This window comes from Grammomys surdaster, unplaced genomic scaffold, assembly GCF_004785775.1.
Source record: "Grammomys surdaster isolate TR1022 unplaced genomic scaffold, NIH_TR_1.0 126219, whole genome shotgun sequence".
Lineage (NCBI taxonomy): Eukaryota > Metazoa > Chordata > Mammalia > Rodentia > Muridae > Grammomys > Grammomys surdaster.
The window spans coordinates 599,266-611,674 of record NW_021621022.1 but is presented as its reverse complement, the minus strand read 5'-3'; the positions used below and the strand labels follow the sequence as shown (position 1 = coordinate 611,674).

General features: G+C 42.0%; 1 protein-coding gene across 3 annotated transcripts in view; it reads left to right on the top strand.

Annotated features, from left to right (window-relative positions):
* The first annotated feature begins 638 nt into the window (after positions 1-638).
* Positions 639-12,409, top strand: part of Spryd7 (SPRY domain containing 7) — a 23,050-nt gene continuing 11,279 nt past the window's right edge. The window contains exons 1-2 of one of the 3 annotated variants that reach the window (XM_028758767.1): positions 639-826; positions 6,737-6,853. In XM_028758767.1, coding sequence (XP_028614600.1) covers positions 721-826; positions 6,737-6,853 — 223 coding nt within the window. In that variant the 5' untranslated portion in view covers positions 639-720. Of the gene's footprint in view, positions 827-5,739; positions 5,814-6,736; positions 6,854-12,409 lie in introns of those variants that run through there. The other 2 variants (XM_028758769.1, XM_028758768.1) reach the window with 2 other exon arrangements.

Sequence of the window (12,409 nt, the reverse complement as noted above, 5' to 3'; positions counted from 1 at the left end):
TCCACAGGCCAGGGCGTCGGAGTCAGCGTGGCAGGGTGCGGAGAGCCGGGGCGTTCCGAGGGACAACTCTCGGGCGTTTTATTAGCTCCTTCCCCAAAGGAGATCTGCTAATATCAACCCGCCCTAAAAATCACTGCGGAGCCGCCCCCGGGCAGCTACCAGTAGCGCGCCGAGTAGCGGAGCTACTACGGAGGCTGAGGCGGTCAGGGCTGGAGTTTCAGACCCTAGGTAGCACAGAAGGCCCCGTCGCAAAACCAAACCAACAACAGAATCACAGCTTCAGGGAACACCGGCGACTCTCAGCTACGCCAGTCACCTGCCAGCCTCAGGGCTGAGGATGACGCCGCAGTACGCCTGCGCACGCCACCACGCCCACCCCAAGTCAGTCAGGCCTCTGGCCACGCCCAGTTTAGAAACACAGACCGCTCCTTCCATCCGTCATGCCACTGGCCCCGCCCTCTTCCAGTCAGTCAAGCCGGGGGCACTGCTCAGCGCTCTACACCGCCCTGCCCACCCGCCACACCCTCTTTTAATCCAGCTAGCCCCGCCCACTTCCTACAACGCCCCGCCCCCTCGGGCGGTCTTCGCTTCTTCGCCGGGGGGCCTCGCCTCAGCCTCCGCTTCGCCTCCCGGCCCGGGCGTCGCTGTGCGGGCTGCGAAGCTCCCGCGACCCAGAAGCACTCGGGCGCGGGCGGAGCGGCGGGGCTGTGTAGCTGCGCCATGGCCGCGTCGGCGTGGTGCTGCCTGCGCTGCTGCAGGGACGGCGGCACTGGCCACATTCCTCTCAAGGAGATGCCGGCCGTCCAGTTGGACACACAGCACATGGGTAAGGGCCTCCCGACTGGACCCAACGGCCCGCCGAGGGCCGAGGGAAGTGGGGCGGGGACCACGTGACCACGCAGTCCCCTGTGGCCTCGCTGGCCTCGGCCATTGGGCTTGGGCTGTGCCAGAGTCCGAGGGCTGTAGACTCCATCTCCCAGTGAGAAGTCAGGTGTTCCCAGGTGAGGAAAGCGGGGGCGCCCGCCGTCAGTGCTCCGGTGTCGGGTGTCACCCAGTATTTGCTGAATTCTGTCTTCAGCACTATTAAATATAGGCTGAAGCTTGTTCGGGGGGAGTAATTTTTTCCCCTCACTTCCTGAAGCCCAAACAAGGCCGGCTGCAGAAGCCTGGAGTAGTACCTCAGGTCGTAACATGCCACTTCCACTAAGATCTCCATTGCTGGACTCCTTAGTCACTGTTGGGAGCGCTGTAATTTTATCTGACTCGCCATCAGGTCAAGCAATTGCAAAACAGAACAGTGCTGTTTATCATCCATGTTTTTTCCAGTTCCCAATGGCTTAATAATTGATTTAATAATAATTTCTCATCCAACGTTCTCCCCCTCTGTAGGATCTTTTCCCACATACTGTTTCTTCAGCTTTTAGTCGCCCCCCCCCAGTATAGTTCCAAGCTTCTAGAATATAGTCCAGGCAGATTTCCCAGAATAATTATTTCAGTTAGAGTACTTGTCTTTTTGTGTATTATTACAATAAACTAATGCATTTTTTGATTTCCCCAAATACTTCATTGTCGAAAAGACGTGTATTTAAGTAACACAAGCATTCTTAATATTTACAACAAAACTCTCTCCTGCCCAGATAATCTACAAGTCTGGAAACATTGTCTGTATATTCTCTATTGAATACTATATGCAGTTGTTTACTATGGTGTACAGTGCCAACACAAATTTAAAGTCTCTAGAGAAGTACAGAATTTCAGTACTAAATACCTTTAAGCTCTTATCCATCACAGTAGACAGTGGATGTTCAGATCTTGTAATTCTCTCAGGAACATTTCTATTTAATTTACTCACTCAATGAATATGACTTTCAGGTGACAAGATACTATGTTAAGGGCTGGGATAAGAGTACAGGACTGTAGTAGCCTTTTGAGCCCTCACTGTGCTCTCTATTCGGTAGAATGTTCCTAATTCCTGGCCTTTGCCTTTTAGGAAGAACTAAGTGATCCATTGTATCATTGCATTTTCTCTTCCTCCTGTGCTATCCAGCACCCTCAGGTGCTGACTGAAGGTCGTGATACTGTCTCTCAATTTCTGCCATTCCATGGAACTTTTTTCTTAACCTGTTTTACAATAAATTGAAATTATCTTAAAACACAGAAAAGCTTGATGTGAGAATCACAATAAAAAGGAAGTGAAAAGTGTTGAGTTAGAAGAATGATTCAAATACGGACTGATCTTAAGTTGAAAATATGGGAAACATACTGCTTCTGTTTAACTTTGGGAAGATTATGTAACCTAAAGAATATATCTGGGTGGTTTTGTTTGTTTCATACTAGTGTTGTTTTGTTGGTTTCTTAGTTGTTGTTTTGTTTTTGAAGGGAGTTAGTCTCTATATTGTTCAGGTTGTCGCCATTTCCTGGGCTCAAGCTACTTTGCTGCCACCTCAGCTTTCCACATGACTACAGGTGTGTACCACCATGCCCAACTTGCTTTTTTCACTTTCTTTCCTTTTTTCTAGAAAAAGAAAATATACATTTCATATCTAAACAATGATGTTGCATTACTTAAAACCATTTTGGAGTTTTAAAAATGTTTTTTGACTCGTATAATTGTAAATTGGTCTTTTAGGAAAAAATAACTTTAAAGGTAGTTATTTTGAAAGGGATGTACTCATCCTAGCTGTGTTTTGTTACTGTTATTTATTTATTTTTGGCAACTTGATACAAGCTACAGTTATCTGGCAAGAAGAAGACCCTCAAGTGAGAAAATGCCTCCATCCAGATTGCTGGTAGGCAAGTTTGTAGAGTTTTGTTTGGGGTTTGTTTGTTTGGTTTTTTTTTTGCTTTTTGCTTTTTGCTTTGTGTTTTTTTTTTTTTTTTTTTTTTGGCTAATGATTGTTGTAGATGGTCCCAGCCCATGTCAAGTTGTCCCAAGTTGCATAAGAAAGCAGGTTAAGCAAACCAGGAGGAGCAGGCCAGTAAGCAGAGTTCCTCCATGGCCTCTGCTTCAATTTCTGCCTCCAGGTTCCTGCCTTAAGGATCTGCCTATCTGCCTATCTTCCTTTTTTTTTTTTTTTTTGAGACAGGGTTTCTCTGTGTAGCCCTGGCTGTCCTGGAACTCACTCTGTAGACCAGGCTGGCCTCGAACTCAGAAATCTGCCTGCCTCTGCCTCCCAAGTGCTGGGGTTAAAGGCGTGCGCCACCACCGCCCAGCCTATCTTCCTTTTATATAGATTGTGATATGGAATTGTAAGTGAAAGAAACCCTTTCTTCCCTGAGTTGCTTAGTCATAGTGGTTTATCATAGCAATAGAAACCTAACTAAGACACTATTCATTTGGGCATTTCTAATGTTTATTAACACACATTCTATGGCTGTGTTTATATAATGGTCTATCTGTACTCAAATATGATTTGATTTTTCAAAGTAGTACCAGTTATTAATAAAACTATCTGAGCTACTTAGATCCAAATACAAAATATCATTGTACTAATTAAAGAGAAGTAAGCTTGAAGTTATTTTCTACTAATTCACAAACACCCTCGAATGATCTCTGGAATATTCACCTTTCTGCATTAACTAACTGTCTCAGTAAGAAAATACATCAAAGTAAGAGTGAATGATGTACTTAGAATTGTTTCTGAAGTTCCAACTCACCAAATAGCCTAGTTGTTTTGAAAATCTTTTCATATTTCCATTAACTTTGTGCCATAGGATGAGATGAAAAGCAGTAAATGATTATAGAGACAGGGTATGTGTGGAAGACCGGTTCAGAAAAAGAAAGTATCATTTATTTGCATAACTCCTGGAAATGTGTTTCACTGAAAACCTTTTCAATTTCAAGTACTACAAATTACAACTCAGAATTGTTTACATGATGGAGGAATTTTATTCTTGTGACACAAGAGTACAAAGGCAGCCCTGGCTTCAGGAAAAGACACAGTGCTGCCAGAGATGTGCTTTATGTTTGTTTGGGTTTTAGTGTAATTGTTGTTAAATCTCCTGCCTTCTGTTTCCTACCCCAGAAGGCTAGTTGCCATGGTCATTTGCAGCAATTCTCTACTTTTTCTTTTCTTTTTTGGGGGAAGGGAGTCTGAGGTGGTGTTTTGAGACAGGGTTTTTCTGTGTAATAGCCCTGGCTGTCCTGAAACTCTCACTGTGGACCAGTCTGGCTTCAAACTCATAGAGATCTACCTGCCTCTGTCTCCCAAGCACTGGAATTAAAGGCATGTGCCACCATGCCCAGCTATTTTTTCTCATACTGTCCAACAAGAACAATGTCTTCAGTTATTCTCTGTAGAAGTCCTGATACTTTCCCTGATTATTGTTTGTTACGTCATGTAATTGCTCCTGATCTAATCAGTGTGACCACACAATGTCAAGTGTACTAAATGACTTAACCCACATCAAATACTGAAGCCTAAGATTGAATCCTTAGAATTGTTGGATTTCAAGAGTGAAGTCTGTCCTTAAAAGGAAAGCACATGCTATGTTTTCTACAAAGTGCTTAGCATAGCTTGTTTATTTATTCCTATTGAAGATATTTACTAAGCACCTATTAGAAGCCAAGCATTATACCGTCTTTGACATCAAGGAAGAGACGCTTTATTTAAAACTACTAGAGTTATATGGGGTAGTCAGATGCAAATCATTTATAACATTTATTGCAATAATTTCATGGTTTTGTTTTCATTTTAAAATTGCAATTTATTAATTGCATATATGTGTGTGTTTAGAAACAGATGTGGAACCAGAGGATTGCTTGTACTTGTGATTCTCCTGCCTCTGCTGCTTCAGCATATCCTACTGGTATGGTCCACCATAGTCAGCGTTAACTTGCAAGAAGTGGTTCTCTCCTTCCAACATGTGGAAGGTTGTTATACTTGGTGGCAAATGCCTGAAACTGCCGAGTCATCTCTCCAGCTCAGAAATTGTGTGTCTGTGTGTGTGTCTGTGTGTGTCTGTGTCTGTGTCTCTGTGTCTGCGAGCACCCGTGCACACATGGATCAGAGGACTATTTACTACCATGTGTGTTCCAGGGATCAAACTCAGGTCTTCTGGGGCTTTGTGGCAGGTGCCAGCCCTTAACATTTTTAATTTAGCAAACAAATAAAAAATGCATTTACCTTGACAGTATATGGTCTTAAAACAACCAGTTCAGAATGATTGTTTTAAGTAGGAACTCAGCCTTTTATTACCATCGTCAAGTTTTATGTAGGCCCTTCCGAAGGAGTACCTCTTAGTCCTAATATCTGTATCTGTTGGCTTATGCTTTTATTGCCAGGGAGGAGATAATAATGGCCATAGACTTGGAAGTCACATATATTAGTGTTAAAAGATTTTTCTTACATATAATAATTGTGCTTTATTCATGATTTCTGATGTACTTGATTTCCTATGCCAAAATTCAGAAACAAAGTATTAGTAGGTTCATATTTCAAAAGCAGTTTTTTCTTGCTGTCGTCTATGAAGTTGTTTGAGATGAAACTAAACTTTACTATGAAAATAAAGTGTGTTTAATGATGTTAAGATCTTATTTATAGTGGGGCATTGTGGAACATATCTGTAATCCCATTCAGGAGAGTGAGAAAGAAAAATCAAAAGTTTGAGACTAGTACAGGCAATACAGAGAGACCCTGTCTCATAACTAACAAACTTGCTTACATTTTTGCCATATGACTAATAGTTCTCTTAGTGAACATGTAAAGATCCTAAAACTAAGTTTTTCTGTGTCAGCCATTTCAACATGAAGCTGTTCCTTCCCGTCATTGAGGTACTCCTCTACTCTTACTTGACCACCAGGGTGAGCCTTAGTAAGTATAAGACTGTTGGTAATGGCTTCTATTTAGTAGATGCTCAAAGTCTTTTAATAGACTGTCTTAAGTCATTTGGTTGGAATTGAAAATTGTACCAGTATGCTAAGTTTTTAAAGTCTTTATGGCTTGTATTACATGAAAATTGTTAGATTATCTAATCTGTTTATTGGTTAAAATTAAATGAGTTAGTCTCCTACTTTATAAATGTTTTTTATGTATTTTATTTATGTTGTATGCATTTATGGTGACACACGTGTGCTATGGCTCACATGTCAAGCCAGGGACCAACTTCTGGGAGTCAATTCACCATGTCAGTTCCTGAGGTCAAACTCAGGTGGTCATTAGGCTTGGCAAGTACCTTTTCCAGATAAACCATTTCACTGACCCCCTGACAAAGAATTTAAATACTCAGCATAATTTAGTTTATCTGAAACAGCTTAGTTGAAAAAGACTTGTTACAAATGAATACTGTGTACAAGCAGTCTCTTAAAAAGTGGAAAATAAAATATTTAAAATAATCTATCAATATTCCCTTAATTTGAAAAGACTAATAATGTTCCTGGTTTGTTGTTACAGTTGTTGACTGAATTACTGAATGGGCCCAGGGCACTGGCTTAGTGGATAAAGTGCTTGTGGTGTGATGACCCATGCTTGGGTTCCCTAGAACCCACACAAATTTGGGCACGACAGCACATTTCTGTAACTGAGCCACTGATAGGCCAGAACAAGAAAATCTAAGGAGCTCAATGGCCAGCCAGTCTAACCAGTCAGAAAATAAGGTGGGAGGCTATGGCGGAAGACACCTGATAGTGACCTCGATGACCACACCTGTGTACTTGCTCTCCCTCCCACCCCCTCTGTTACACTTACACGGCTAGTGCGCAAATGAACTGTGATTGTGGTACTTGTGTTTTGTTTAGGAACAGATGTTGTCATCGTGAAAAATGGAAGAAGAATCTGTGGCACCGGTGGTTGTTTAGCCAGCGCGCCCTTACATCAGAACAAAAGCTACTTCGAGTTCAAAATCCAGTCTACCGGTTAGTGTAATTGTACTTAACTATTGAATGTCAGTTATTTTGAATAGTCACAATAGTTTTAAATATGAAAAAATTTTAGGAGATGGTTCAGAAAAGTCCCAAATTCTATATACAGGGCCCAGTCTTCCACTGTGGTGATCCAAGTTAAATCAATGAGTTTGGTAAATTAGGTTTCATTTTCTCTTCTACAGAATAGGAATTTTAGGAGCTGCACTGTCTGCAGTAGAGTTGCTCGTATGACAGTGTTTAAGACAGGACATGCTGAGCAGATGTAAGACACTGGCATCATTTAAGGTTCTAGAGCCACCCTATGTGTTAGACCTATAAAGCACGTCGACTCACTATAGTTCACGTTAGGATAAAGAGTAATCTTTTGATTTGAGCTTTCCCCTTAACTATTTTTTAAAAGATTTATTTACTTATTTTATGTATATGAGTGCACTGTAGCTGTCTTCAGACACACCAGAAGAATGCATTCGATCTCATTACAGATGGTGTGAGCCACCATGTGATTGCTGAGAATTGAACTCAGGACCTCTGAAAGAGCAGTCAGTGCTCTTAACTGCTGAGCCATCTCTCCAACCCTTCCCCTTAACTCTTTACCAAGATACCCTGGTTGTTTGTTTTCTGAAGCAATCACTAGATATAGAATTCTGGAAGAAATCCGAGGTGTGTACTTATGCTAGTTGCTGTAACAGAGTAATGTCAGTACTTGGGAGTCAGAGGGTAGCAAATCTCTGTAAGTTTAAGACCACCTGACCTACCTACTGAGTTCTATACACATACAATGAGCCATACACAGGGAGATGGTGAGTGGTTCTGTGGTTTCCCAGCCATATCGAGACATAAATCTTGGGAGGACACTGGTGTTGGAAAGTTCCCCACTTCATGAGAGCCAGGAAACAGAGAGTAACGACACAGAAGAGGCTGGGGACAAGATATACTCTGCAAAGGCATACTCACAGTAACTTCCTTCCTCCCAAACAAGTCCCAATTCCTATTTTTATATCACCTTCTAATGACTACACAAGGGACTAACTCCCTGATGAAAGCAGAACCCTCATGGAGCAGAGTCACTCTGTGTGATTAAGTCCATCAGCAGGGATCCACATGGCCCTTTGAGAGGGATACTTCATAGCCAAACCATAAGACTTCTCTTTTGCAATTTTAGGGAGTTTCTTGAATTATATGGCAAATCTCTATGACCTTTAGGATCATAACTTGTAGCAGTATTATATAGGGTCAGATATGTGAGTTTTGTTTTTAATAAAAGACATATTATAAAGAGACCTCTGGTGAAATCTTCATGAATGTTGTGACTGCAGGGTAAAAAGACCATAGCGGAGAATCTACAGTACTTCTGGAGCTGGTTCCCTATAGTAGTTTATACTGGTTTTCTTAAGTGAATGGCATAAATCCAAGTCTGTCCACTGTTCTGTTGTAAGTTACTTCACTGGCTGTAGACTGTCCCAATTACTGTTGTCTACCCAGTATATACTTGCTTCTTAAAAGAAGCAAAGGTGTTTGAGACCTAAATCTAATAAAGAATTAGATGTGGATTTTTCTGTGAGGGACACTGTTTACAGTGCCATCCTTAGGACAGATGGGATGTATTGGAAGTTATAGGTAGTTGTACACAGTTCTTTAGGAGTAAGGAGACTTCAGAACCCTATCTACAAATGTTATGAAGTTAGTAATGTCAGTTGTCTCTTTGGGGAGACAAACTATACCATCAAAGTATTTCAGACATCAAGATAGTCAAGTCCAAATATGCATACAACTTTCTGATGGAATCAGTCAATTCTGGAAAAAGTATTAGCCGCATGGAAATTCAAACCTTCTTCCATGTATAGTATTTCTTCTGATTTTAATAAAAACTGGAATGGTAGTAACTTGAGAAAAGGTCCAAGACTCTAGATATTTTATTTGGCTAGGCAAAAGAATGCCTGCTTCTAGAGATCTAATCTGGTGAGAGCACTTACCTAGCATGTTGAGGTACTGGATTAAGATTCCCAGCATTAAGAAAATTATTTTATATCTTATTCATGTTCAACCTTTGTATTATTATTCATAAGATAGTATTATTTGTTACTCATTGTAAATATAATAGAGCTGAGATTGAGAGAGAGAGAAACAGAGACAGAGAGATACTATAAGAATGTTCCCAAGGGACATTGCCCCATTGTAAATTTACAAATGCATTTGCAATTGTATGAGGAATAGTTATATCATATAAGTATTCATGACCTTGTTATTGTTTCACATGGACATGAGATATTATTTGTGTCAGGTTGACAAGGGGTGGATTCTAATGGCTATTCCTGGTTGTCAACTTGACTATATCTGGAATGAACTACAATTCAGAATTGGAAGGCTCACCTGTGATCCTGATCTTGAGGCTGGAAGGTGTAAGTTTCTGACTTGGATCTTGGTGTGGAGATTTTGAGGCATAGTGGCTATGAATCCCAGCAGAAGACCAAGGCAAGGAGATCTCTGAGTTCAAGGTTAGCCTGGGCTAAAACAAGTCCTAGATCCAGTCATGGTGGTACACACCTTTAATTCCAGAAGACAAAGCCAAACAGATCTCTGAGTGCAAGGTTGGCCTGGAACAAAGCAGGTTCTAGGTGAAGAAAAGCTTAAAATCAGGCATGATGGCACATATCTTTAATTCCAGCATTACAGAAGACAGAGCCAAACAGATCTCTGAGTTCAAGGTCAATATACAGAGCAAGTTCCAGGAAAACCAAGCTTAGGCAATGAGGGAGTTGGAAAACAGAAACCTGGTAATAGAATAAGGGGGGCTGTGTTCCAGCCCCAGTAGGGAGTAGAACTTAGCAGCTTCAGCCATGTGGCTCTGACTTTAGAGTGAAAAGTAGAAGGAACTACTGGGACAATGGCTGCTGGTTAGCTGGAGCTAAGAAGTTAGTGGTGATTAAGAAGAGACCAGCATCACTGAGGTGAAATCTTCTGGGAAGTGTTTTCTGAGAGCACAAAGAAGCTGTATTCCAGAGATAGCCAAGGTTGTGCCTCATGCTGCAGCTGTACTTGGTCATGTGTAAGAGTCACCTAGGTGGTATTGGCTTTGAAGGCATGAAGGGGTCATGAAGAACAGCTGAGGCCTGGCACTGTGAGAAGCCATGGAAGGCCATTGGTGAAAGGGCAGCCTCAGTTGCAGTTGATGGTCCAGGATTGAAGGGGTCATGTAAAGTAGGCTTGGGACCATGACAAAAGCTTCTGAGAGGCTATTGCTGAAGCCTAGCTGCAGAGGGAGTATTGGAGATGCCAGTCCCATGGATGACCACCAAGAACAGCAGCAGCAGTAAAATGGATCAACCAGAGCTTAGAGTGTTACAGAAGGCCAAGCTGGAGAAGTGACCCAGGTCCTTTGGAGGAGCTCAGAAGATCATGTGTGAATTCCAGACATTGGAACAAGAAGCTATGAAGTTGAAGTTAACTTGGAGACCCCAAGATGTTAAATTAAGATGCCAGAGATGTGAGATACCTGCCGAGGACAGCTGCTAACAGGGAGTAGAAACAGACTAGGAGAAAGAAGTTTGTTGCAGTCAACAAAGATGAAAAAGGAGTTGGAGATCTGAAGACTACTTTGACATCAGACATGGAGATGCAGAGTTAGGAGTTTGCCCAGCTGGTTTCCTGTCTTGCTTTGAGGACTACAGTTAAGTGATTGGATGAATCTCAGAAGAAACTTTGGACTTTTAACATTGAGGCTGCTATAGACTATGGAGACTTTAGAAGCTGGACTAAAAGTTTAGGTATGGCCCCCATAAGCCTATGGGGGTCATGGAGTGGAATGTGATGGTTTGTATATGCTTAGCCCAAGGGGTGGCACTGTTTGAAGGTATAGCCTTGTTGAAGTAGGTGTCTCATTGTGGACATGGTCTTTAAGACCCTACTCCTAGCTGCCTGGAAGTCTGTATTCTGCTAGCAGCCTTCAGATGAAGATGTAGAACTTTCAGCTCCTCCTGCACCAAGTCTGCCTGGATGCTGCCATGTTCCCACCTTGAAGATAATGGACTGAATCTCTGAACTTGTAAGCCAGCCCCAATTAAGTGTTGTCCTTAGCCGGGCGGTGGTGGTGCACGCCTTTAACCCCAGCACTTGGGAGGCAGAGGCAGGCGGATTTCTGAGTTCGAGGCCTGCCTGGTCTACAGAGTGAGTTCCAGGACAGCCAGGACTACACAGAGAAACCCTGTCTCAAACAAACAAACAAACAAACAAACAGAAAGTGTTGTCCTTATAAGAATTGCCTTGGACGTGGTGTCTGTTCACAGCAGTAAAACCCTAACTAAGACAGGTAGTAACTTGAGAAAAGGTCCAAGACTCTAGATATTTTATTTGCCTGGACAAGAGAATTGCCTGCTTCTAGAGATATAATCTGGTAAGAACACTTACCTAGCATGTGAGAAGTACTAAATTTAGATCCTCAGCATTAAGAAAATTATTTTATATCTTATTCATGTTCAACCTTTGAATTATTGTTCATAAGATATTATTAGTTGTTACTCATTGTAACTATAATAGAGGAGAGAGAGAGAGAGAGAGAGAGAGAGAGAGAGAGAGAGAGAGAGAAAGAGAGAGAGAGAGAGAGAGAGAGAGAGAGAGAGAGAGAGAGAGAGAGAGAGAGAGAGAACGCATGCGCACATGTGGACTTTTGAAACCCCAAAGCATATCCTCAGTGACATACTTCCTTCAACAAGGTACAGGCCAGATCTCCTAATTCTGCCTAAACAGTCCACCAGTTGCAGACCAAGCATTCAAATATATCAGCCTATTGGGACCATTCTCATTCAAACCACCACACCTTATAAATACTATTAGCCCTAACACATGAGGAAACAAAGAAGTTTGTTTAAACTCCAGCAATATAACTCTTACCTCCCAGTTTATAGAAAATTTTGTATACTTTGCAGCTTTCTTCAAAAACTTTGTTATTGTATGTGTATAGGATTCTGTCAGGGGTGTGAAAACCAGCGGTCAGCCTTATATAATTGGTGGCTCTGTCCTCTTTCCACTTTGGTTTGGCTTCTGAGGTTCAAACTCAGGTTTTCAGGCTTTTCACTTTATCTGCTGAGCCATCTGACTGGCCCTGCAACCTACCTTTGAAAAAGTTGGTTTTAGGAGCTGGAGAGATGGCTCAGCAGTTAAGAACACTGGCTGCTCTTCCAGAGGTCCTGAGTTCAATTCCCAGCAACCGCATGGTGGCTCACAACCATCTGTAATAAGATCTGATGCCCTCTTCTGGTGTGCATGAAAGCAGAGCACTGGTGTACATTAAATAAATAAATACATCTTAAAAAAAATGAAAACGTGGTTTTAAAAACAAAAGCAAGCAACAGTGGTATATACCCTTAATCCCAGCACTTAATCCCACGAGGGGACCCAGGCAGGCAGATCTCTAAATTCAAGACCAACCTAGTCTAGTCTATATATATAGTGAGTTCCAAGTCCAAGCTAGCCAGAGCTACACAGTGAGACATGACTGGAAAGGGAAGGAAGGAAGGAAGGAAGGAAGGAAGGAAGGAAGGAAGGAAGGAA